The 23,607-nt window shown below is 27.0% G+C and overlaps 1 protein-coding gene across 1 annotated transcript in view; it reads left to right on the top strand.

Annotated features, from left to right (window-relative positions):
* The first annotated feature begins 19,907 nt into the window (after positions 1–19,907).
* Delta (neurogenic locus protein delta) overlaps positions 19,908–23,607 on the top strand; it is a 35,215-nt gene continuing 31,515 nt past the window's right edge. Inside the window, exon 1 of the mRNA XM_065498958.1 lies at positions 19,908–20,124. Within this exon, the coding sequence (XP_065355030.1) occupies positions 20,065–20,124 (60 nt within the window). The 5' untranslated portion in view covers positions 19,908–20,064. The remainder of the gene's footprint in view (positions 20,125–23,607) is intronic.

Here is a 23,607-nt window from a genome sequence, read left to right as displayed (position 1 = left end):
CAAGCATTTGGTGTTCTGAGAACCCATATGTGGGTTTCGAAAAACAAATGCATCCACAAAATTTCATCAAAAAATATCATGAAAGATCTTTTGCTCGATGTGCTATTACATGCTACTTTATGATTCAATAAAAAAATAATTCAATCTAAAGAAAAAAGGTGGTGTTTTCTATTTGAGACAGCCTTTATGATTTGTAATGATTACAAAAGCTTCAAATGTAGTAACATTAAGTTAATCTTTGTCTTCAGATAGTTTAACTTTTTACCATTTTACCCACCAAAAAACATGGTGTGTATATTGATTTTGTCATTCCTTTTTAAACACATCAAAATATTTGTCGCAGATTATAGGTCCTCATAAGATTCTAAGACGATCTACCCATGTACGCTCGTCTGTCTGTTCAAAACACGATTCCCACAAATACTCTCTGTTGATAAGGTTGGTTTGGTATTGAAAATGGGCAATATCGGTCAGCAAATGTCCCCCCGGAATATTGTTTGAGCAGTCACAAATACATATGTTGATTATGCCGCAATCCTCATACAATTTTGCACAAATAATGCTATAAAGTATAATTTAATTTTCCCTCGTAGAACATTAACTACTCAATTTTATGTATATCAAACAATCAATCAATTTTATGATCAATATCTCATTTTGTTTCTATTACACGTGGCTTTGCGATTTAGTAATAAATCTAAACAATTTCTGCCGTTATCGATTTTTCATGATTTTTTTAAAACAAAAAAATTTTATATTTTCACGTGAAAAATATATTTTTGCTTTAATTTGTTATTATAACTCCGAAACTACTGCTTCGATTGAAACACAATAATCGTGAAAATTTGTACATAGCATTAGGAAAATGTTTTTAAAATTCAATCACTCGAAAGAAGAACATTAACTACTAAATTTTATGAATATCAAACAAAAAACTAAAATTTTGTGAAAATGAGCAAATTCAGTTTATTGTGAATAAATTCTAAAAAAAATTCATCGATTTTTATGATCGATATCTCATTTTATTCCTATTACATGTGGCTTTGCGATAAAATGATAAATCTTAACAATTTCTGGCGTTTTCAATTTTTCATGATTTTTTTAATACAAAAAAAAAATGATATTTTCACTTAAATAATATATTTTTGCTTTAATTTGTTATTATAACTCCGAAACTACTGATTCGATTGAAACACAATATATATGTGAAAATTTGTATATATCATTTGGAAAATGTTTTCAAAATTCAATCAATCGAAAGAAGAACATTAACTACTCAATTTTATGTATATCAAACAAAAAACTGAAATTTTTTGAAAATGAGCGAATTCACTTAATTGTGAATAAGTTCGAAAACAATCCATCGATTTTTATGATCGATATGTCATTTTGTTCCTATTACATGTGGCTTTGCGATAAAATAATAAATGTGTACAATTTCTGCCGCTTTTGATTTGTCATGATTTATTTAAAACAAAAAAATTTATATTTCCACGTAAAAAAATATATTTTTGCTTCGATTTGTTATTATGACTCCGAAACTACTGATTCGATTGAAACACAATATATATGTGAAAATTTGTACATAGCATTAGGAAAATGTTTTCAAAATTCAATCAATCGAAAGAACTACTCAATTTTATGAATATCAAACAAAAAACTAAAATTTTGTGAAAATGAGCGAATTAACTTAATTGTGAATAAATCCAATATATTTTTATGATTGATATCTCATTTTATTCCTATTACATGTGACTATGCGATAAAACAATAAATTTGAACAATTTCTGCCGTTTTCGATTTTTCATGATTTCTTTAAAATAAAAAAAATTGATATTTTCACATAAAAAATATATTTTTGCTTTAATTTGTTATTATAACTCCGAAACTGATGAGCCAATTAAAACGCAATATATAAGCGGATTAAAGGTTATGTAAATTTAAATTTTTCTAAGTTTATTTTAATAATATGGCACTAACCCTTTTTTTGAGTTATCATTAATTATGTGGAGAAACGTCTAAAAAAAATTTATAATTTTACTTAAAAAAATTTTTAAAAAAAAATCTCTTCATAGAATTGAAAATTTGGAATATATTTGTACTACTGAAACCACAATACATCAAGATTGTGTAGCGGTTTAAAAACCTTTAAAATTTTTTTCGATTTTGTTGCCATGTTTAATTGTGTTATAATAATTTATATCTTTCTACCAACTTTTGTGAGGATCTGTCCATAATTGGCCCTATCGCCCATTTATTATATATCCTTTAACAAAATATACTTTAAGATAAAGCGTGAAAATATTTGTTTATGAAAAAAATGTTTTTGTGAACAATTATTTTGCTGAAAACAAAATTTATATGTGAAAAAAAATATTGTCTATGTTAATGATTTAGTTATCCTTATAAATGGAGATCAAAAAATCGATTTAGTCGTGGTCTTTTGCTTATATCTCAGTCATTTGTGGGCCGATTTTCTCGAATTTAACCCTTTAATGCATATTGTTGCCAATTGTCTATATTCCAGTTCCACTTAATTTTAGGCGAACATAAGCTTGATGCTAATTCAGATTCTCCTTCAGCAAAATCAAATGGAGTACGAAAAGTCTCAGCTAAAGAAATTCTAAATCAAATTAAAGCTATAGGAAATATAATAAATAAAAATCAAATAAATATTTGATACTTTATAGAAAAATAAAAGTAAAAATCATTTAAGGGTTAAATAGCAGCCGAATCGCAACTCTGACAGATATAGTGATGTATGAATCAATTACATATGTTATTTGAGAGCTTCGGAAGAATAGGGGAACATGGCTATAAAGATTCAGAATATATATTTTATGGGGTCGCAAAAGTGGTGTAACCCCAAACTATTTATTTAGTGGTATATTAAACTTACACCACTTTTGCTACAATACTTTGTATTATGTTCTATGAAAAAACGCTCCATCTGCTTTTGAATACCAAAACGTAGCTTACCCCACTTTTGTATTGAGATTGGTAATGTGAGGACTGTATGTTACACCAGAACAGTTTGCACTACTTTTGCGCTGATGGCATGAAAATAACATAAGTTAAAATTTTGTTAAAACCTGACACTTAACAAATGTCATTTCTTTTAAGTGTGATTTTGATCATTTACATTTATTTCCTATTTATTTTGTTAATAATTTAATTCCCACGTTACCATTACAATTGTTATTTCCGTTTTCGAGAAGAATCCTTTATTTTTTTCTTCACACAGCTCTCAAAAAGAACATAAGAAGAAAACACCCACACAACAGACAGCATAAAATAAAGATTTTTGCGCTAATACACCTGATCTACTTCCGGAAATCATCATCATACAAAATTGAAAAATTCCCACAGTCAAAGGAAAACACCCTTAATACCAAAAGAAATCATATCTTTAAATAATAATAAAATATGTATAAAAAAACGCACACAACCTGTTAGAGATTGAAACAGATTTGAAGATGATGCTCAAACAAACAGACAAATAAACAAAACATATGTATGTAGATTGATATTTGTTATTGGCAACAACTTCCGTTCCCAGGATATTTCTAAAGGTCCTGCAACTAGAGGGTGTAAACAACTGCTGCCAATTAAAAAGTAGCAAAATCTTTTTGAAAAAACACAAATCATATCAAATCGAATAATAAGGTTTTTTTGTTCCATAAAATCTAAATATATTTTTAAAAAAAAGAAAAGGATAATCAAGACTGATTATAAAACAATAATACTTAAAAATAACGGCATGAAAACCAAACTGCCAGCAGACATATGCTAACCAACTGAGAGCTGTGAGAAAATTTATAGGCCAAAAGGAAAGCAAATGCAAAAGAACTAAAAAAATTCACACGAAAATGCAAAAATACTCAGATACAAGTATTTCGTTCTCAGCATTTTAAGAACAACAAGTCCTTCAAACACAGTTATTGAAATTATTTACAATCTTGAATATCTTTTTTGGAAATAATAATCCTTGAAATATAAATTTTTAAATGTTCTAAAGCATCTGTTGGATTGCAAGAAACATGCAACAATAATGTTGGTTTTTTACGAGCATTAAAACACCAGCCAGCATCTTCAACATTAAAGTGCATCACTGTGGTGGCATGAGAAAAATTTCCAACATGCACCTTTCTTTCTTTCAGTCTTTCTCCTTAAAGAATGAATGTATTTTTCTACAAGGATTTGTTATTTAATTTTTGTACTTTTTGTTTCTTTTAAAGATTTAATTTTCATTTTCTTCTGTTCTTCACACACCCATCATCCAACTACATACATTTTTACAAGAACACAAATTTCTAGAAGTTCCCAGCATCTAGATTTAACAAGTACACTGATGATGAACATGACAAAGTACCTGCTGTTATTTCATCTATTCTGTCTTGATATTCATTCTAACATTTCAAATCTATTTGTAAATTTGTGTGTGTCTGTCTGATTGTGTGCATTTTGCATTTTACCATGTCCTTGTGGGAAAATATTTATTTTCCCAGTTTTCCTTTATTTGTTTCATTCAGCATTCTTTGCTCAACAGATTTTTCGTTATTTCTACAGCAAGTGTCACATAGTTTTTCTTGCTGCTCTGCTTCAGTTTCAGTTTGTTGTTGTTGTTTTGTGTGCAACATTTGCATCCTGTGTTGGATTTTTCATTTTCCTTTTGCCATTTCAAATATGTGGGAATATTTTCCACTTTGTTTTCTTTCTTTCTATTTTTTTTGTTTGTTTCATGTTTTAACATGGGAAAATTTTATAAAATTCACCTGCTGCTGCTACTTTCATTAAAATCGGAAGAAACTATATGTTTTTTTGAGAACAACAAAAAACATTGTGTTTTATAAAAGAGAAAATAGTGAAGGTGATATTGTGAAATATACAAGTAAATGTAGATTAAATTAGAAATGATTTGCAATTACTGTTTAACTAACTTTTCAATGAATACTTTATACCATACACATTACTTGGAAGTAGTTTGGTAATGGCTGTCATTTATTCTGATAATTTAGTACTTGTTTACGATATTTAGAATTAATTCATAATAAAATAATCAAATCTAATCCATATTGATTTAAAATATGACTTAAAAATGCGGGATATACAATAGATAGGTCTTTTGAACAAGGTTTTTTTAATAACTTATATGTCATTTTGAAGAGTACATATCTATCATTTATTCTCACTTAGTTTTTAAACATTATAGTGTAGACCAGACGTCGGCAAAGAGCCACCTTAAGAGCTCTCTGGTTTTATTTTCTTTCACACGTACGTAATTGGCAAAAAAAATTAGAAGAAATCATCCTTACAAACCTTTATATCAGTGCACTGAATGCCAGAGAGCGCTACTCAAAAAACGCAAAGTGGTGTTAGTGTGCAAAGGCAATTTTACTCTCTGCCGATGTCTGGTGTAGACAATAACGTTTTTTTTTTTTTTTGCCTCGAAAATGTAGAGTTTTGTGCCAACAAAGCGTCATATGCGGGAAGTTTTGCTTTACTTATTTAATTTGAAACAAGCAAGAGAGCTATATTCGGCTGTGCCTAATCTTATGTACCCTTCGCCAAATTATACTTTAAAATACATATTTTAAATATATTTCGGTAAACAAAATTTAAATTTTTTTTAATTTTTATACCCTACACCACCATAGTGGGGAGGGTATAATGCGTTTGTGCAGATGTTTGTAACGCCCAAAAATATTAGTCTAACACCCACCATGAGTCGATTAAACGATGTCCGTCCGTCTGGCCGGCTGACTGTCCATGTAAACCTTTTGCGCAGAATACAGGTCGCAATTTTGAAGATATTTCGATAAAATTTGGTACATATAATTTTTTCGGTCCAAGGACCAAGCCTATTGAAACTGGCTGAAATCTGTCCGTTATTTCACCTAGCCCCCATACAAATGTCCTTCCGAAATTGGACTTTATCGGTCATAAATGTTTAATTTATATATGTATCTCCACAAATTCCACTCCAAATAAGTTTTATATATACAAAATTCATGTCACCAAATTTGGTTACGATCGGTCCATAATTAGTCATAGCTCCCATATAGACCCGCTTCCGAAAATCACTTTAACGTGCATAAATCTCTTAAAAATGTCGGTATATACACCAAATTCAACATAGATAACTTTCATACAGACATAAATCTCACGACCTAATTTCATTGTGATTGGTCCATAATTGGTCATAGCTCCCATATAGACCCGCTTCCGAAAATCACTTTAACGTGCATAAATCGCTTATAAATGTTGGTATACACACAAAATTCAACATAATTAACTTTCGTATAGACATAAATTACACGGCCTAATTTCATGGTGATCGGTCCATAATTGGTCATAGCTCCCATATAAGGCCCACTTCCGAAAATCACTCAAAAATATAAATTATTGAAATTTGAAAAGAAAAATGTTTTTGCTCTTTTACTTAGTGTAGGGTATTACATGATCGGGCTTGACCCACCATACTTTCTTACTCGTTTTTTTATATTTATTAATGAAAAAAAATTTATTGCAAAAAAAATTTTTGGTGAAAAAAAAATTGGATTAAAAAATATTTTTCTCCATTTTGACCTATTGTAGGTCCAACTTACTATAGCCTTATATACATCCTTGCAATGGACTTTGAAATATCTATCATTAGATATCCATATTGTCTATATTAATGACTTAGTAATCCAGATATAGATCAAAAGTAGGACAAAAATCTAGGTTGTAGTGATTTTTTTATTTCAGATTTTAAGTAACAACAGAGCCGGGAGAATTCCCGATAAATTGATGTATCAATCATGTTTGTTATTTGTGGGCTACGGAAAGTTGATTTCCACATACGGACTGATAGACGGACATGGCTATATCGACTTCGCTCTCTATAACGATCCAGAATATATACAGCCTAATTGTGAATAAAAATTCGCCGGGAGTTTTTCCCCTTTTCTCATTTTTCCTATTCAAATTCAATGGGAAAAAACTCCCGGGAACAAACTCCCGCGGAATTTTTGATTCATAATTGGGCTGATATACTTTGTGGGGTCGCCACTCATGATGAAGTGACGATGAAATACACAGATTGCTCACCCAAGTTTATGGTGAAAGTGATCCAACGATTTCAACGTGCGAGAGAAAGTTAGTTCGGTTCAGAAATGGTGATTTTGATACGGAAGACTAAGATCGCCCAGGGCAGTCAAAAAAACTTTGAATACCAATCATTTCTCAAACAGCAATTTCAAAACGTTTGCTAGCAGCAGGATTCATCCAGAAGCTGGTAAATTGGATACCATACGAATTGAAACCGAGAGACCTTGAAAGTTGATTGTGCATATCCGAAATGATGAAAGAAAATCATTTTTGCACCGAATCATTACATGCGATGAAAAATGGATGCATTACAATAACCCGAAGCGTAAGAGATCGTATGTGAAGCCCGACCAACCAGCCGAATCGACACCAAAGCCAAATATCCATTTCGCTAAGGTAATGCTGAAATCTGGCCAGACCATCACAGGGAACCTATGCCGAATGCAATTGATTCGTTTGAAGCGAGCATTGACCGAAAATTGTTTAGAATATGCTCGGCCTTATGTTGGAATACCGGTTAAAAATTATTTAGAATGAAGTATTTAGAAAGTTTTGCCTCACCCGCTTTATAGTGCAGAACTTGCCCTGTCCGACTACTATTTGTTTCGATCGATGCAGGAAGCTCTCTCTGGGATACGCTTCATTTTGGAACAGAGTATCCGATATTGGCTTAATACGTTCTTGGCCTCAAGAGATGAGCAGTTCTTTTGGCTCGGAATCCATATGTTGCCAGGAAGATGGGAAAAGGTCATAGCAAACAATCGTCAATACTTGGATAGCCAGGCTGCTCTTGGAGCCTTATCATCATATTAAGGGGACTGCTGGACATCTTTGAATGGACTCGGTGCACACAATGCACTCACATTGTGGTGGGTACCTGGCCATGAAGGTTATGCTGGCAATGAACGCGCTGATTGTGTTGCCAACATGGACGCCGTTCTTTGGCATCCCAAGTGCACTAACGTGCGTTCGTTCTTGACGTGGGGTGTCCAATAGACTAGACGATAGTGTGCTGGACTTTCAATCTGAGGGTTGCGGGTTCGATTCCCGCCAGAGACTCTGTGTGTTACTGCAGACAAGCAAACAGCATCACAGTTTTGAGAATACTTACTGGATTTATGCACCGGACACTGCACAGTGATTTAAAAACTTTTTTTTGGAAATAATTCAAATATATATTTTTCAAAGAGGCCATGGTTTGTGGAACTTCTGAGGAGTGAATAAAGGCTATTTGTATAAGTATTTGATATTGTTGAAAAGGCTATGACTTGTGGATTGATATTTCAATAAAACTAAATAATTTTATAAAATTTTGGGACTTCATTTACCTTAAAAACTAAAAAAAAATTCATATGGTAATTTTCCACGAGTAAAAATATAAAATTTGAATTAATGTAAAATTTTAACAATTAAAGATATCATAATAAAATTTGGAACCAATATAGACTCAAATGTCCTTAAATCAATGGCATTAAAATCATAAATGGATTTTTGGCGATTTTTTTAATAAATTTGAGACCCGAGGTGACCAACTTTGAGGGTCTACGCACTGGCCCCCATTGGCCCAAGGAAACTGAACAAACGGAAACCAACTCGAAAACACCTCAGCTCATACCGTGTGGAATTTCGTAACCATATCTCCAATAGTTCCCAAGATACCGAATTATTTCCAAAAAAAAAGTTTGTAAACCACTGTGCACTGTGGTTTTAAGTATCATCAATTTATTATAGGTAATGTTTCGAATGGACAGTGCAGAATTAAGTGGCTCAAAGGGGTCCTTATGGCAGCGGGGGACGTAATTGATCTCTCACATTTATAAGTCATACACCCAATATTTCATTAGATTTACATGACAAAATTGGATTTGAGGCAGGAGTTGAAATGATTTAAGCTACACAATTAAAAATAATAAACAACTAATAGCGCTGTTACCACCAAAATTCTCTATTTAATTTTTGAAGACCTTGAAAAAAAATATGTTTAATGTTATACAAAATCCTTAATCATCTTCCTAATAAAAAAAATGTTTAGTTTATTGTCTTAAAAGTCCTTGAAATTCATTCATTTCTATACCAACATTCACCTATAAGCCTGGCATTTCCGTAACAAACAAATTCTGAGAAATGAATTTAAATAAATTTCAAATGATTTAAATCAAATTTATAGCTTTCCATATGACTGAAAGAAGCAACATGAAATGTTCTTTTTCAGAGCTCACAAGGAAGGCATCCTTTTAGTTCTGTTTTTTTTAACGATAATTTATGGCTCTGAACAAGCGAACTGTTTCATATTTCAAATTGTAATCCATAGTGTGCTGTTTTCAGGTTTAAATTATATAAATCCTTTGTGAAAAAAATTTTAAAAAAATAAAATAAAACGGAAATGTCCTTAAGACCAGTAAAAAGGAAAGAAAGAATGAATGAAAAAAACAGGAACAAAAAAATCTTTAAAATGTTTTTACAAGTATGTTTGGACGTATGTTAGTTAAATGAGGACAAAAAACAACCTGCTGCATGTTGCAAGCATAAAATACAGAGACACACACTTAACAAAAAAAAAAAAACACTTGAAATTGAGTAAATCCACCAGGACTCTCGAAGGACATACGAAAGCAACGAAAACTTATCGTATGTCCTCGTTCGCTCCTCGTTGCTTTCAAACTTGTCTAAATGCAAGTGTATAAGTATTTGTACAAGTGTTAGCAGTAGTCGTTGTTGTTGTTGGTTTTAGTCCGCCTGTGTAAAATAAATAAAAACCGGAAGTAGACTCCAAGTGCAAATAAAGGATCTGCTGTTTTTTTTCTTATTTGCTTTCATGATTTTTTCTGTTGTTGTTGTTGGTGTTTGGTAAATAAAACGACACTGACGCTTGATGATGCGTAGCAGTGTTTTTTTCATGATTTTTTTGTTTTATAAAAATTTAAATATTCCGCTTTTTATCTAATATTTTTTTGTATATTTCATTTCATTTGCTTTTTATCAAGTAAACGGAAGCTGTATACAAGGATTTCCTAGAATTTCCCACGATTTATACGCGCGTTATGCACACGTTTCCGTTTTTTTTTTTAAATATAAAATTTTTTCCTGCGAAAAAATACGTAAGATAATACTTTAGTTGTTCTATGCTAAAAAGGATGAATACATTTATTTTACAGGATTTCAAGAAGATTTAAAGTTTCGACAAAATAAATGTTTAAATTCCAAGAAATGGAATGAGTTTTAAGTCCGATAGGTAACAAGTTTTTAAAATTCTTACGTTTTTAGCTTCTCAGCATAATATTTTCAATTGACAAATAAGACATTTTCGACTGCTGTTTATATCTCCTTAATTGTGAGTGTGATTGTTAAACATTGTTCACAAAAATCATAGAGAAAAACCTTAACTTTTAAGAAATTACAAAATGTTACTAACATATCAAATGTAAATTTCGAATTCAAACACAGAATTTGCACGCATTATATGAAAAAACGTACAAATTTGTCAAAGGGGGCAAGGTTTCTGGAACTTCTGAGAAGTAAATAAAGATCTTTTATATAAGTATTTGATATTCTTGAAAACATTATGACTTGAGGATTGATAATTTAGTAAAACTAAATAATTCTATAAAATTTTGAGACTTCATTTACCTTAAAAACTAAAAAAATTATAATATGGTGATTTTTCACGAATAAAAATATAAAATTTTAATTAATGTCAAATTTTAACAGTTAAAGATATCATAATAAAGTTTAGAACCAATATAGACTCAAATGTTCTTAAATTAATGGCATTAGAATTTTTGATATTCTTTATTTTTAAATACCAAAATTCCTAAAACAGGGTTTTTTTTAGAAAACTGCCCACTGTGACGTTATTTACCATGTGATAGTAAAAGCACTCAGTAAGTATTTAAGAAATATATGGGGTTATACAAATATGCAACATTTTCTTGGATCGATGCTTTGCCTTTTTAGAATTTTTTACTCAAACCGAATTTTTTTTTTTTAAATTGGCCAAGTTTGGATAGGTCTGGGGGGTGATATGTCCGCTTAAGTGAGCCAAGTTTTTCTTTACACGCTTTTGCATTAAGTTATCTTTACAGATCATATAAAAATTCTATATAGTCTGGAAGAAAATTTGTTTCTACAAATGAAAAAATATATGGGCTATTTTGGGAAAAAACGTAAACGCCCTTTTTACAAGTTCCAATTTTCGATGTGTATAACTTTTTATAGGTAAGAGATAACTGTTAGCAAATTTCTTTGATTTTATTTAGAATTTTATAGCCAATATAGCTGATATTTTAGAAATAAATTTCAACCCTCCGTAGGCCCGCCATATATAAAAAACCATAAAAAGATCGAGCAAAATTAAAAAAAAAAAAAATCAATAAACCTGAATATCTCTTCAACTAATAGAGATAACCAACACTTGTAAGCGTATTATTTGTAGATCTTCAAGAACTATTTATATTTAAAATTTCAGCTCATTCGTATCATAAATGGATTTTTGACGATTTTTTAAAAAAAAATTGGAGACCCGAAGTGACCAACTTTGAGGGCTTACGCACTAACCCCTATTAGCGCTAGGAAACTGAACAAACGTAAATCAACTCGAAAACACCTCAGCTCAAGCCATGGGAAATTTCGTAACAATATCTCCAATAGTTCCCAGGATACCGAATTATTTCCAAAAATAAAAGTTTCTAAACCACTGTGAGTGAATTCCTTAACAATGTGAAAAATGGAATTTATTTAATCATCATTTTTGATTAAAATTTTGTTAATGCAACTACAACTTTTTTGATATATTTCAAAAGAAAACACATCAATAATTATTAATAATGAAACTTAATGAAGATTTTGAAATGCACTCTACATGTAGCATTGGTAGAAAACAATACATTTTTGCACAAAATCCGGAAAAAAATTTATTTTTTACCCTAGACTTTTTTGAAAATAACTTTGGTAGTAATAAAAGGAAAATTATTTCAAAAATACTGCATGACTGCCTAAAACTTTACCCATAACATAATAGAAAATGTGATTAATTTTCTCCAACCATGTAATTTTAATAAATTTTCAAAGTCGTTACTTATTTTGAATGAATTCCTTAACAAAGCGAAAAAGGGAATTTATTTCATTAACATGTTTGGTTACAATTTTGTTAATGAAACTACAACTTTTTTGATATATTTCAAAAGAAAACACATCAGTAATTATTAATAAAGAAATTTAATGAAGATTTTGACATGCTCTCTACATGTAGCATTGGTAGAAAACGATACATTTTTTCACAAAATCCGAAAAAAAAATTTATTTTTTATCCTAGACTTTTTTGCAAATAACTTTGGTAATAATAAAAGGAAAATTATTTAAAAAATACTAAATGACTGCGTAAAACTTTACCCATAACATAATATAACATGTAGTTAATTTTCTCCAACCATGTAATTTTAATAAATTTTCAAAGTCGTTACTTATTTTTAATGAATTCTTTAACAATGTGAAAAAGAGAACTTATTTAATCATCAGTTTTGGTTAAAATTTTGTTAATGAAACTACAACTTTTTTGATATATTTCAAAAGAAAACACATCAATAATTATTAATAAAGAAATTTAATGAAGATTTCGACATGCACTCTACATATAGCATTGGTAGAAAACGATACATTTTTGCACAAAATCCAGAAAAAAATTTTATTTTTTACCATAGACTTTTTTGCAAATAACTTTGGTAATAATAAAAGGAAAATTATTTCAAAAATACTGCATGACTGCCTAAAACTTTACCCATAACATAATATAACATGTGATTAATTTTCTCCAACCATGTAATTTTAATAAATTTTCAAAGTTGTTACTTATTTTGAATTTTCCTTAACAAAGCGAAAAGGGAATTTATTTCTTTAACATGTTTAGTTAAAATTTTGTTAATGCAACTACAACTTTTTTGATATATTTCAAAAGAAAACACATCAATAATTATTAATAAAGAAATTTAATGAAGATTTTGACATGCACTCTACATATAGCATTGGTATAAAACGATACATTTTTGCACAAAATCCGAAAAAAAAAATTTTATTTTTTACCCTAGACTTTTTTGCAAATATCTTTGGTATTACTAAGAGGAAAATTATTTAAAAAATACTGCATGACTGCCTAAAGCTTCAGCAATAATATAATGCAAAATATTTTTAATTTTCTCCAACCATGTAATTTTAATAAATTTTCAAAGTCGTTACTTATTTTGAATGAAGTCCTTAACAAAGCGAAAAAGGGAATTTATTTCTTTAACATGTTTGGTTAAAATTTTGTCAAATGAAACTACAACATTTTTGATATATTTCAAAAGAAAATACATCAATAATTATTAATAAAGAAATTTAATGAAGATTTTGACATGCTCTCTACATGTAGCATTGGTAGAAAAGGATACATTTTTGCACAAAATCTAAGACAAATTTTAATTTTTACCCTAAACTTAATTTGTTTAAAAATTTATATATTTCATTAATATTTTATATTAAAAATTATACATGATTGCCTAAAACTTCAACAATAATATAATGGATTTTTCTTTTTAATTTTCTTCAATCTAGTAATTTTAATAAATTTATAAAGTCAATACTTATTTTGAATGAATTGCTTAATAAAGTGAAACCGAGAACTTCAGTATTGAAGTATTTTCGTTAATATTTTGTTAATAAAACTATAACTTTTTTAATATATTTTAAAAGAAAAGATATCAAAGATAAGGATAAAAAAATTTAATGTAGATTTTGACATGCACTCTACATGTAGCATTGCTATAATTGGTAGACAAATTTAAATTTTTGACTTAATTTTGTTTTTATTGAATAACTTTGGTAATATTAAAAGGAAAATTATTTCAAAAATACTACATGACTGCTTAAATTGTCAACAATAAAATAATGTAAAACTTTTTGAATTTTCTACAACAATGTAATTTTAAAAAATTTTCGAAGTCCATACTTATGTTAAGCAGAGAAATATTAAAATTTTGCCAAAAATATTTCCTTATTTGAAAGCCCGTGGTATTGCTAATAGTATTCCGAAAAAATGTTATGATTTTTAAGGTTTTAAATAAAAAAAATTAATACAATTCCAAATTCAGTTTGAAGCTTTTAAGTTATTTTAAATTATTTTTAATTTGTACGAAAATAAATAAATTTTGTTATAAATTTTCAGAATTTTTAAGATTATCATGATTACTTCAACAAATTATTAATTTATTTTAATTGTCTTTAGTTTTTAAACTAAAATTTTGCTCTTTTCGTTATTTTACTTCAAAAAAAACCCTAAAAAATACAATTCGTTATTACATATTTGCATATTATACAACTCTCTTTGTCACCTTCTACCTCTCTCTCTCTTACGTTTTCCTACACTCTTTTGTTTTTGTTGCTAATAATGCTTAACAACCATTTATAATCCTTTTATTTTAAGTTTTGCATACAGACTTCGCTTTGCAAGTAGTATCCTTTATCCTGGCAAACCAGCAAGCAAGGGTTGTATTTAACCCTAAACAGGAAATTAAATACAAAAGGATTTGCTTATTATTATTGTTATTTGTATTACATACATATTTGTTGTTGTAGTTTTTGTTTTTTTCTTTTGCTATTTTTTAATACCTTTGAATGAACAATAATTTCATTGTTTTTGTAAAAAAAATAAAAGAAACGTAGATATTGTAGAAATAAATTTGCATGTTTTTGGAAAAAGATTTTTCGAAATCAATGAACGTTTGGTAACAATTTGGCGCCAAAATTCATTTGAAATTAGTCATCATGTGGATTTGTAAATTGAAAGAAAAAACACGCATAATAAAATAGAGACGGAATTAAGTTTAGAAACAGTTATGGTAAATAACCAACATTTTTGACCAGACATACATTTTGAGCTTAAGAAAGTACAGTAAAAATAAGATTTTCAAACTAAGAATGGGAATTCTATAGGCATCGTCTATTGATCCTTATTTAGTGTAAAAATCTTGGTAATATTTTAAACAGTTGTTGCAATTTTCTATAAAGGAAAATAGTGAGTTTTTCTTGAACATTTTACTTCAAATACCAAATTTTAAGGTTTTTCCAAAAAGTACTTTTTTTGCTACTTTTTTAAATTAGTCGAAAATGTGGAATATTTCCTGGAATTTTATAAAATTGCTCTTGTCTGCTTTTTTGGAAAAAATAATTTTTTTCTTAAGTTTTCATACTTTTCCAAAAAGTACATTTTTGGGTACTTTTTCTATTTTGCAATAAATTTTGAAAATCTATTAAAATTCTTTGGTTTTGTTTTAAATTAATAAAATTATTGCAATTTTTAATTATTTTTCTTCAAAATTCATGCTTTTAGAAAAAGTACTATTTTGGTACTTTTTCAAATAACACCTATTGTTAAAAATTTACTTGAATTTTTTACGCTTTCTTTTAGTTTTAAAATTCTTGCAGTAGCTTTTCTTCAAAATTTATGTTTGTTGAAAAAGTACTTTTTTTTGGTACTTTTTCTATTTTGCAATTAATACTGAAAAACTACTAAAATTCTTTGGTTTTGTTATAATTAAATAAAATTCTTGCATTTGTAATTATTTTTCTATAAAATTCATGCTTTTCTAAAAAGTACTTTTTTGGTACTTTTTGAAATAACACAAAAAAGTTAAAAATGTCCTTGACTTTATTACGTTTTCTTTTAATTTTAAAATTCTTTCAGATTTTAGTTGCTTTTCTTCAAAATTCGTGTTTGTTAAAAAAGTACTTTTTTTTTGGTACCTTTTCTATTTTGCAATAAATTTTAAAAATCTCTTAAAATTCTTTTATTTTGTTATAACTTAATAAAAATTCTTGCATTTTTTGAAATATTTTTCTTCAAAATTCATGCATTTGGAAAAAGTACTTTTTTGGTACTTTTTGAAATAACACCTAAATGTTGAACAATTCCTAGAATTTATTACGTTTTCTTTTAATTTTAAAATTCTTGCAGTTTTCCGTTGCTTTTCTTCAAAATTCGTGTTTGTTGAAAAAGTACTTTTTTTGGTACTTTTTCTATTTTGCAATAAACTTTGAAAATCTATTAAAATTCTTTGGTTTTATTATAATTTAATAAAATTCTTTCAATTTTTAAAATATTTTTCTTCAAAATTCATGATTTTGGAAAAAGTACTTTTTTGGTACTTTTTGAAATAACACTCAAATGTTAAACATTTCAAAGAATTTATTACGTTTTCTTTTAATTATAAAATTCTTGCAGTTTTCAGTTGCTTTTCTTCAAAATTCGTGTTTGTTGAAAAAGTACTTTTTTTGGTACTTTTTCTATTTTGCAATAAACTTTGAAAATCTATTAAAATTCTTTGATTTTGTTATAATTTAATAAAATTCTTGCAATTTTTAAAATATTTTTCTTCAAATTTAATAATTTTGGAAAAAGTACTTTTTTGGTACTTTTTGGAATAACACTTAAATGTTAAAAATGTCCTTGAATTTATTAAATTTTCTTTTAATTTTAAAATTATTGCAGTATTTAGTGGTTTTTCTTCAAAATTCATGTTTGTTGAAAAAGGTACATTTTCTATTTTGCAATAAAATTAGAAAATCTATTAAAATTCTTTGGTTTTGTTACAAATTAATTAAATTCTTGCAAATTTTCTTCAATATTAATGATTTTGGAAAAAGTACTTTTTTGGTACTTTTTGAAATAACACCTAATTTTATAGAAATTATTACATTTTCTTTTAATTTCAAAATTCCTTCTTCAAAATTAATGTTAGTTGAAAAACTACTTTTTCAATTAATACCTAAATGTTACTGATTTCCAAGGATTTATAACTTTTTCTTTTAATTTTAAAGTGTTTATGTTAAACTTATTTATTTTTCTTCAAATTTTAATTAGTTCCAAAAAAGTACTTTGTCATTAATTTGGAAAATTGCATAAAATTTTTAACTTTTGCATTTATATTTCTGGCACATAAATTTTAAAAATTTCAAAGTTTTCTTCGCTTTTTATTTTAATTTTGCAAAAATCATCTAAAATTTATTTCTCTTTCTAAAATTTTCATAATTTTTTTTGTAAATTTTGTTTTTTTGCTCAAATTTTGAAAAAAAATTTTAGTGTTTTATTTGTTTTTGTTCAAAATTCATGTTTTTAAAAAAATACTTCTTTCGCACAATCACAATTACATATGTACATTAGGGTGGGTCAATTTGTGCGGGCACAAAAAGCGTGGTAAAGCGTATAGCAAATTCGTAATCTACGGAAAATTCTATGAACTTTTTCAGAAGAAACCATGGACCTCGGGTATATTCTCGGGTATATTCAATTTTAAAAATAATAATATTTCTTCGTTTGTGTTCCGATTTCAAAAAAATTACATATACACTCAGGTCTCGTTTTATGCGATAGATGCGTTCCAAAAAAAATCACATAAATTGAATTCGCATAAAACGATACTCTAGCTTCATATAAAAACTAATGATTCGTTCCAAAATTCTGAAAAACCGCATAAATTCAAATTTTAATTAAAAAACCAAAGCAAAATCGCATAAAAATAAACAAAAACCCTTTAAATAAAATAAACAAATATATAATATTAATTCATTAATCACAGAAAAAAAGAAAATGATCCAAAAATTAAGCTAAAACATTTTTTAAGGAAATTCTGTAAATATGTATGATCAATCTGAATGACTGAATAATTGTCGGAATAATTGTAGGAATTGGTTCAATATCATTTTTTCATTTCATTTCATTTTCATCACTTGAATTTAAAAAAAAACATATAAAATTTTAAAATCTGTTAAAATTCCAAAAAAATCGTAAATTTAAAAACCGCATAAATTTGAATCCGCATAAAACGAGACCTGAGTGTACCTATATAGAATCTTCTCGTCGAGTACTACATATAACATCTTGTTTAGAAATTATATCATAAAATCAACTAAATTTTAATGCAAATGGCTTTATCCCTTTTACATTAATAAATTTTCATACAAAATCTTAAATTTTGTCAAAATATTTATGAAAATTATTTAAATTTCTTTAAATATTTTTTTGATTTATTATTATTTTCTTCTCAACATCTAGCTGGTTTGCAACAACCTTCCTCAACATTGTTATTTTCTTTTGATAAAATTCCAAATATTTTAAAATGAATTTAGAGAAATTTCTTTATTTCTAAAGAGTTTTTTTTATAAATTTACAATCCAAAATGTAAAAACCTCCCTCACTATTATTACTCCTACAATTTTCTTTAAGATTTCCTCAATTGATCCTTGAGTGCATTTCCTATTAAGAAAACTATGGCTTAGACAAAAAAAATGCAGGGGAAATGTTCATTTTCTACTCATTTGAAAAGAAAAAGGAAGACATTTATTTAGTTAGTTTTTTTGGAAATACCAAATTAAAAATCAAACAGGAATTACACTAACAACATAAACAAGCAGCCGGCTTAAGTAACAACACCAACAACTGGCAGCAACAACAAACACACACTCACTCATTCACTCACTTAATTTCCATCCACAATACATAATTAAAAAGCAACAACACACAATTCATTTTTATTCAATGAAAAGGAAAAATGAATAAAATCCACACAACAGCAAAAACAAACAAATACAATGAATAAGAGCCAGAGAGCACGAGAGAGAACAAAAGCAAAATAGAGAAACAAAAAGAGAGTTATTTGAAAAATGTACTCATTTAAATGAGCACCAAAAGAAACATCTGCTTTTTGTTCTGCTATTTGGAAACACAAGAGAGAATAGTACAGCTATAGTTTGAAAGGGATTAACTATCTCTCTTTATTAGTTAAAGAAAAGACAAAGTGCATTAAAATTTGAGCAGAGTGTTGGATGTTGTTGTTGCTTCAATAGTTTATGAATGAGCGCATCTTTTTGTAATGCATTTTTTACACAGCGTATACGGGAAATAAACATGTTTTAACATTTTATTGTGGCCGAGCAGCGTCAACAGAACTTTACAAAGCGGCAGTTTAAAATTGTAGCTTGTGTGGTAAACGTCGTCGGGTCGTGAAACCACCAATAAATATATAACAAAAAATTTTCTTTTAGTAATAAAATAAAACTAAAGTTGTAATTTAAATATTATTATACAAGAAAACAAAAATTGAAATTTGAAAATAAAAATTCGTAAAGAAAAATACACAAGTGATTTTTTGAATGTATTACAAAATTAAATAAAGTGCTTGAGAAAAAAAAGTCCCAGAACTTTACTAAAATATAAAATAGACTTTTTAACAAAAAAAAATTTAAATGCATTCCCTTTCAAAATAGTATTGAAGTTATACAAAAAAAATAACAACAAATTATAAACATTTTTAAAAATATAAATAAAAAACGTGCTTTTTGCCAAAAAATTATTTAAAGCAAAGTAAAATAAAAAAGAAAAACACATTTTAAAGAGAGCAAAAAGAATATAATTTGACAATTGTAATTTTGCAATACCGTTACTTAAAAAGCAAAAAAGAAAAGCAATTACAAAATGTCAAAAAACGTGCTGCTGCTCAATACTTCTACTTAAATAACGTTACATTTTCATTAAAATATCTAACAAAAAAATGAAAATCAATTTATTAAATTGTTGCAATAAATAAAACAAATTTTATTTTATAACAAAAATTAAACAAATAAACGGTTGATTATTACAAACAGCAAAACAAAAAAGAAAACACAAAAGTTGGTGATTTTAAGAAAAACACTTTTTTTACTACTTTTTTTGGTTACAAAAAAGTAGCTTTTTAACAAACATAACACCTGAGTCCCATAAAAACAAAGAACTTTCTTTAACAACCTGCCCAGATTTGGAAAAACACGGATTACTAAAGTTTTTCCCATCTAGCGGCTGCTGCTACTCCATCTCAATCATCACCAAAATTTAAGTGTCATTCAACATCAATCCCTAAATTTCTTTAATTTCCAAAACCATTAACAAAAAAACTCTAAAAAAGCATCAAAATGCATTGGATTAAATTATTATTAAGCGCTTTGGCCGCTTTAACTCTTATTATTCAGGAGGTAAGTTTAAAAAATATGAAAAATTCAAAATTTAATTTTTGATAAAATTCTAAATTATATTTTGTAACATTTGTTTTAGCAGATCATGTTACATTTCAAATATCTGTTCACATTTTCTTTTGTTGGTTGGTTGTTTTTAATGGCGATCAATTTACCTTCAAAACCCACCACTTTTACCTCTACCATTCTTTTCATTGTTACACTTCATTTAGTTTTTTCAAAATGGTGTTGAAGTAGGGTGGTTTTTTTTAGGAAATATGGGTTTGTTATTAAGAACACATGTGTTTAGATTTCAAACCATCAAAAAACAACCTGTAATTAGTAAAATAATAAAAGATATTTGGAAAAGAAAGTTCAATGTTAAACGAAAATTTTAATGTTTTTCTGTTTCCGTTGTAAGATCTCTGAAATTTAATATAAATTTCAAGAATTTAGTAAAAATTTAATCAAAATTTTGTAAGATTTCCTAAATTGTCTTAATCATTTTGACTATGAAACCTATAAATTTGTTAAGTAGGGCTAATGATCAATTCAAATACTTAAAAAATATTCAATCTTTTGTTTTCAAATTCTGGAAAATAAAAGTTGTGTTTAATTCAAAATTGATTAAAAAATACATAAAATGTTTAAAAGATTTATGTCTAAATTCATTAAAAACAGCGATTTTGTTTTAAAAACCTTTGATAAATGCCAATATTTTGTTCCAAAACTTGTCAGATTTAAAGAAGGAATATGTCAAAATAGTTAAAAATATCGAATGTTCAAAAGATTTAAGGGTAAATCAAAAAGTTTTCAAACCCATTGGAAAATTCAAAACTGTATTCACAAACTTGTCAGATTTGTAAGTTTTAAGTTAAATGTTCTAAAAGCATTTTTAGATTTCAGTCCAAATATAGTAATAAAAGAAAGATTTTTGCAAACACTTTGAAAATTCTTCAATATTTTTATTTTTAAAAAGTTACAAATTAATGAAAATGAAAGCTTTGTAACCGAAATTATTAGATTTATATCAAAAATGATTAGAAATTAATTTAAAAGAAAGATTACTTTTATAGCATGAGAGTTATTTTCAAATATTGACCAGTTTTTTTTTCTATTTTTTTAAAATATGTTTCAAATTTTTGTTGCCAGAAGTTTGAAATCTTGTTTGTAATGAAATCATCAAGAATTTTCGTAAATTTCTTTAATAATCTTCTAGATATTCTTGAGAATTTTAGGTTTCTCACTGAAAATATTAAATAATTTTAAAAAAAAATAATTTTTTTGGAATATGTTGTGATTGCAACGTAATTTTAGCAAAATTTTTGATTTGGATCGAAATTTAAGGTTTTCACAAAAAGTACTTTTTTGTTACTTTTTGAATTACACATAAACTTTGTTTAATTTAAATTGTTTTTTTTTAATTTTTGGTTCTTTTCCACATATTTTAGGTTTTTTCCCAAAAGTACTTTTTTGGTACTTTTTTTTAATTGCTTATAAATTTTAAAATTTCATAGATTTCTTTAATTTTTCTTTAAATTTAACAAAATTCTAACATATTTATTTAATTTTCTTTGATATAAATAATTTTCCAAAAGGTACTTTAATTGATTTTTCTTGAAATTTTAAGATTTTCCCAAAAGTACTTTTTTGAAACTTGTCTTAAATTTAGAAATTTTCATAGATTTCTTATATTTTTATGAATTTTGTTCAATATTAGATTTATTTGAATTTATTTCAAAAAGTACTTTTTTTAGTTGCCCCGAAAAATTTTAAAATTTTTAAGTTTTCTTTATTTAATCTTTAAATTTTACAAAATTTTGAAGAATTAAAATTAATTTCCTTGAATTTCCATAATTTTCCATTAGTTTTTAATAATTTTCCATATTTTGCAAAAAGTACTTTTTGGTACATTTTTTACTCAGACATAAATTTTAAAATTTTTATAAAATTCTTTACTTTTTCTTAAAATTTTATATTAAAATTTTCAAGATTTTGCAAAAAGTACTTTTTGGTAAATTTTTTACTCAGATCAAAATTTAAAATTTTTTACTTTTTCCTTAAATTATATAAAATTCTTAGTATTTTCATTTATTTTTATTTAAATTTCCAGATTTTCCAAAAAGTACTTTTTTAAAATTTTGAAAATTTTTAATTTTTCTTCACTTAATCTTTAAATTTTGCAAAATTCTTTTAATTTTGTTTTATACCTATTTCTTTTAATTTTTTCATTAGTTTTTATTAATTTTCAACATTTTTCAAAAAGTACTTTTTGCTACATTTTTTCCTCAGACATAAATTTTAAAATTTTTATAAAAATCTTTACTTTTTCTTAAAATTTTCTAAAATTCTTTGTATTTTCCTTTAAATTCGCAGATTTTTCAAAAAGTAGTTTTTTACATTTTGAAAATTTAATTATTTTTTTTTTTACATTTTTATGAATTTTTAACAAAATTTATTGATTTTGTCTAGGTATGATCTCAAATGTTAAAGTTTTTGTTATTTTTTTTTTTGTTATAATTTTCTTTTTTACCATTCTGGCTTAATTTGTTTTGTGAAAGAAATTGTTTAAAACATCTGCTTTTCTTCTTAATTTCTTTTAATAATATCAGTTTATTTTGCAAAGCCTTTTTTATGCTCTGGCTTTCTTTTCTCTTTTAAGCTGGTGTTTTTTTTATATTCCTGTTTCTTTGACTTCTCCAATTTAATTTTAAACACTTTTTTAAGCTTTGCGTAGGTCATCGTCTTAATCATGTTTTGCAAAAACATAAGGCTGCTTCCTTGAAAAAATTTGCATGTGTTTTTTGTTTTTTGTAAAACTCCAAGCTGAATAAGAAATGGAGCCTGTTAATAAAAAAGTTTAACCTTAAACAAAATGCTAATAATAACATTAAGCAAAAAAAGAAGAAGAAGAAGTAGTAGTAGGTACTTGTCAGTTTGTGTTTTTTGTTATGTTGCATATTAAAAAAAACAGGCCTGTTGCAATGTGTCGCTTTAACTTCACACAGGCTGGTGCTGCTGCTGCCATAACACAAGAGGACGACTCGACTGCTTGCTTGTTTGCTGGCTTGCTTAATTGTGCTATGAATTGTTGTTGCTGTTTCTCATTCAGCCTAAAAATTATCTCCTGCGGTCTTATATCACAATTTCTTACAACAGGCAGCTGGAATTTTAAGTATAAAAATAAATTATTTTTGCAAAAAATTAAAGTTTTTTTTTCATTGCTGCTACATATTAAACTTAAAACAGATGTTTTTTATTTTGAACAACAATTTACATAAAAAGAAAATGTTATTTCCATGTTTATAACAAAAAAAAAAACAAATTTCATTAAACAAATGTAATAATTTTAATTAAAAATATCATTTCAATTGTAAATTATCATTTGTTATGTTGAAAACCAACAAACCTCCCCTCCCTGGCTGTTTAAGTTTGACTCTACCTGTTGGTTTTTAAGCTCTTCTTTGTATTGTTTTTTTTTGTTACTCTTTGCTGTGTGTTAAT

The sequence above is a fragment of the Calliphora vicina genome, chromosome 1, assembly GCF_958450345.1.
Source record: "Calliphora vicina chromosome 1, idCalVici1.1, whole genome shotgun sequence".
Classification (NCBI taxonomy): Eukaryota; Metazoa; Arthropoda; class Insecta; order Diptera; family Calliphoridae; genus Calliphora; species Calliphora vicina.
This window is presented reverse-complemented; position numbering and strand designations above follow the sequence as displayed.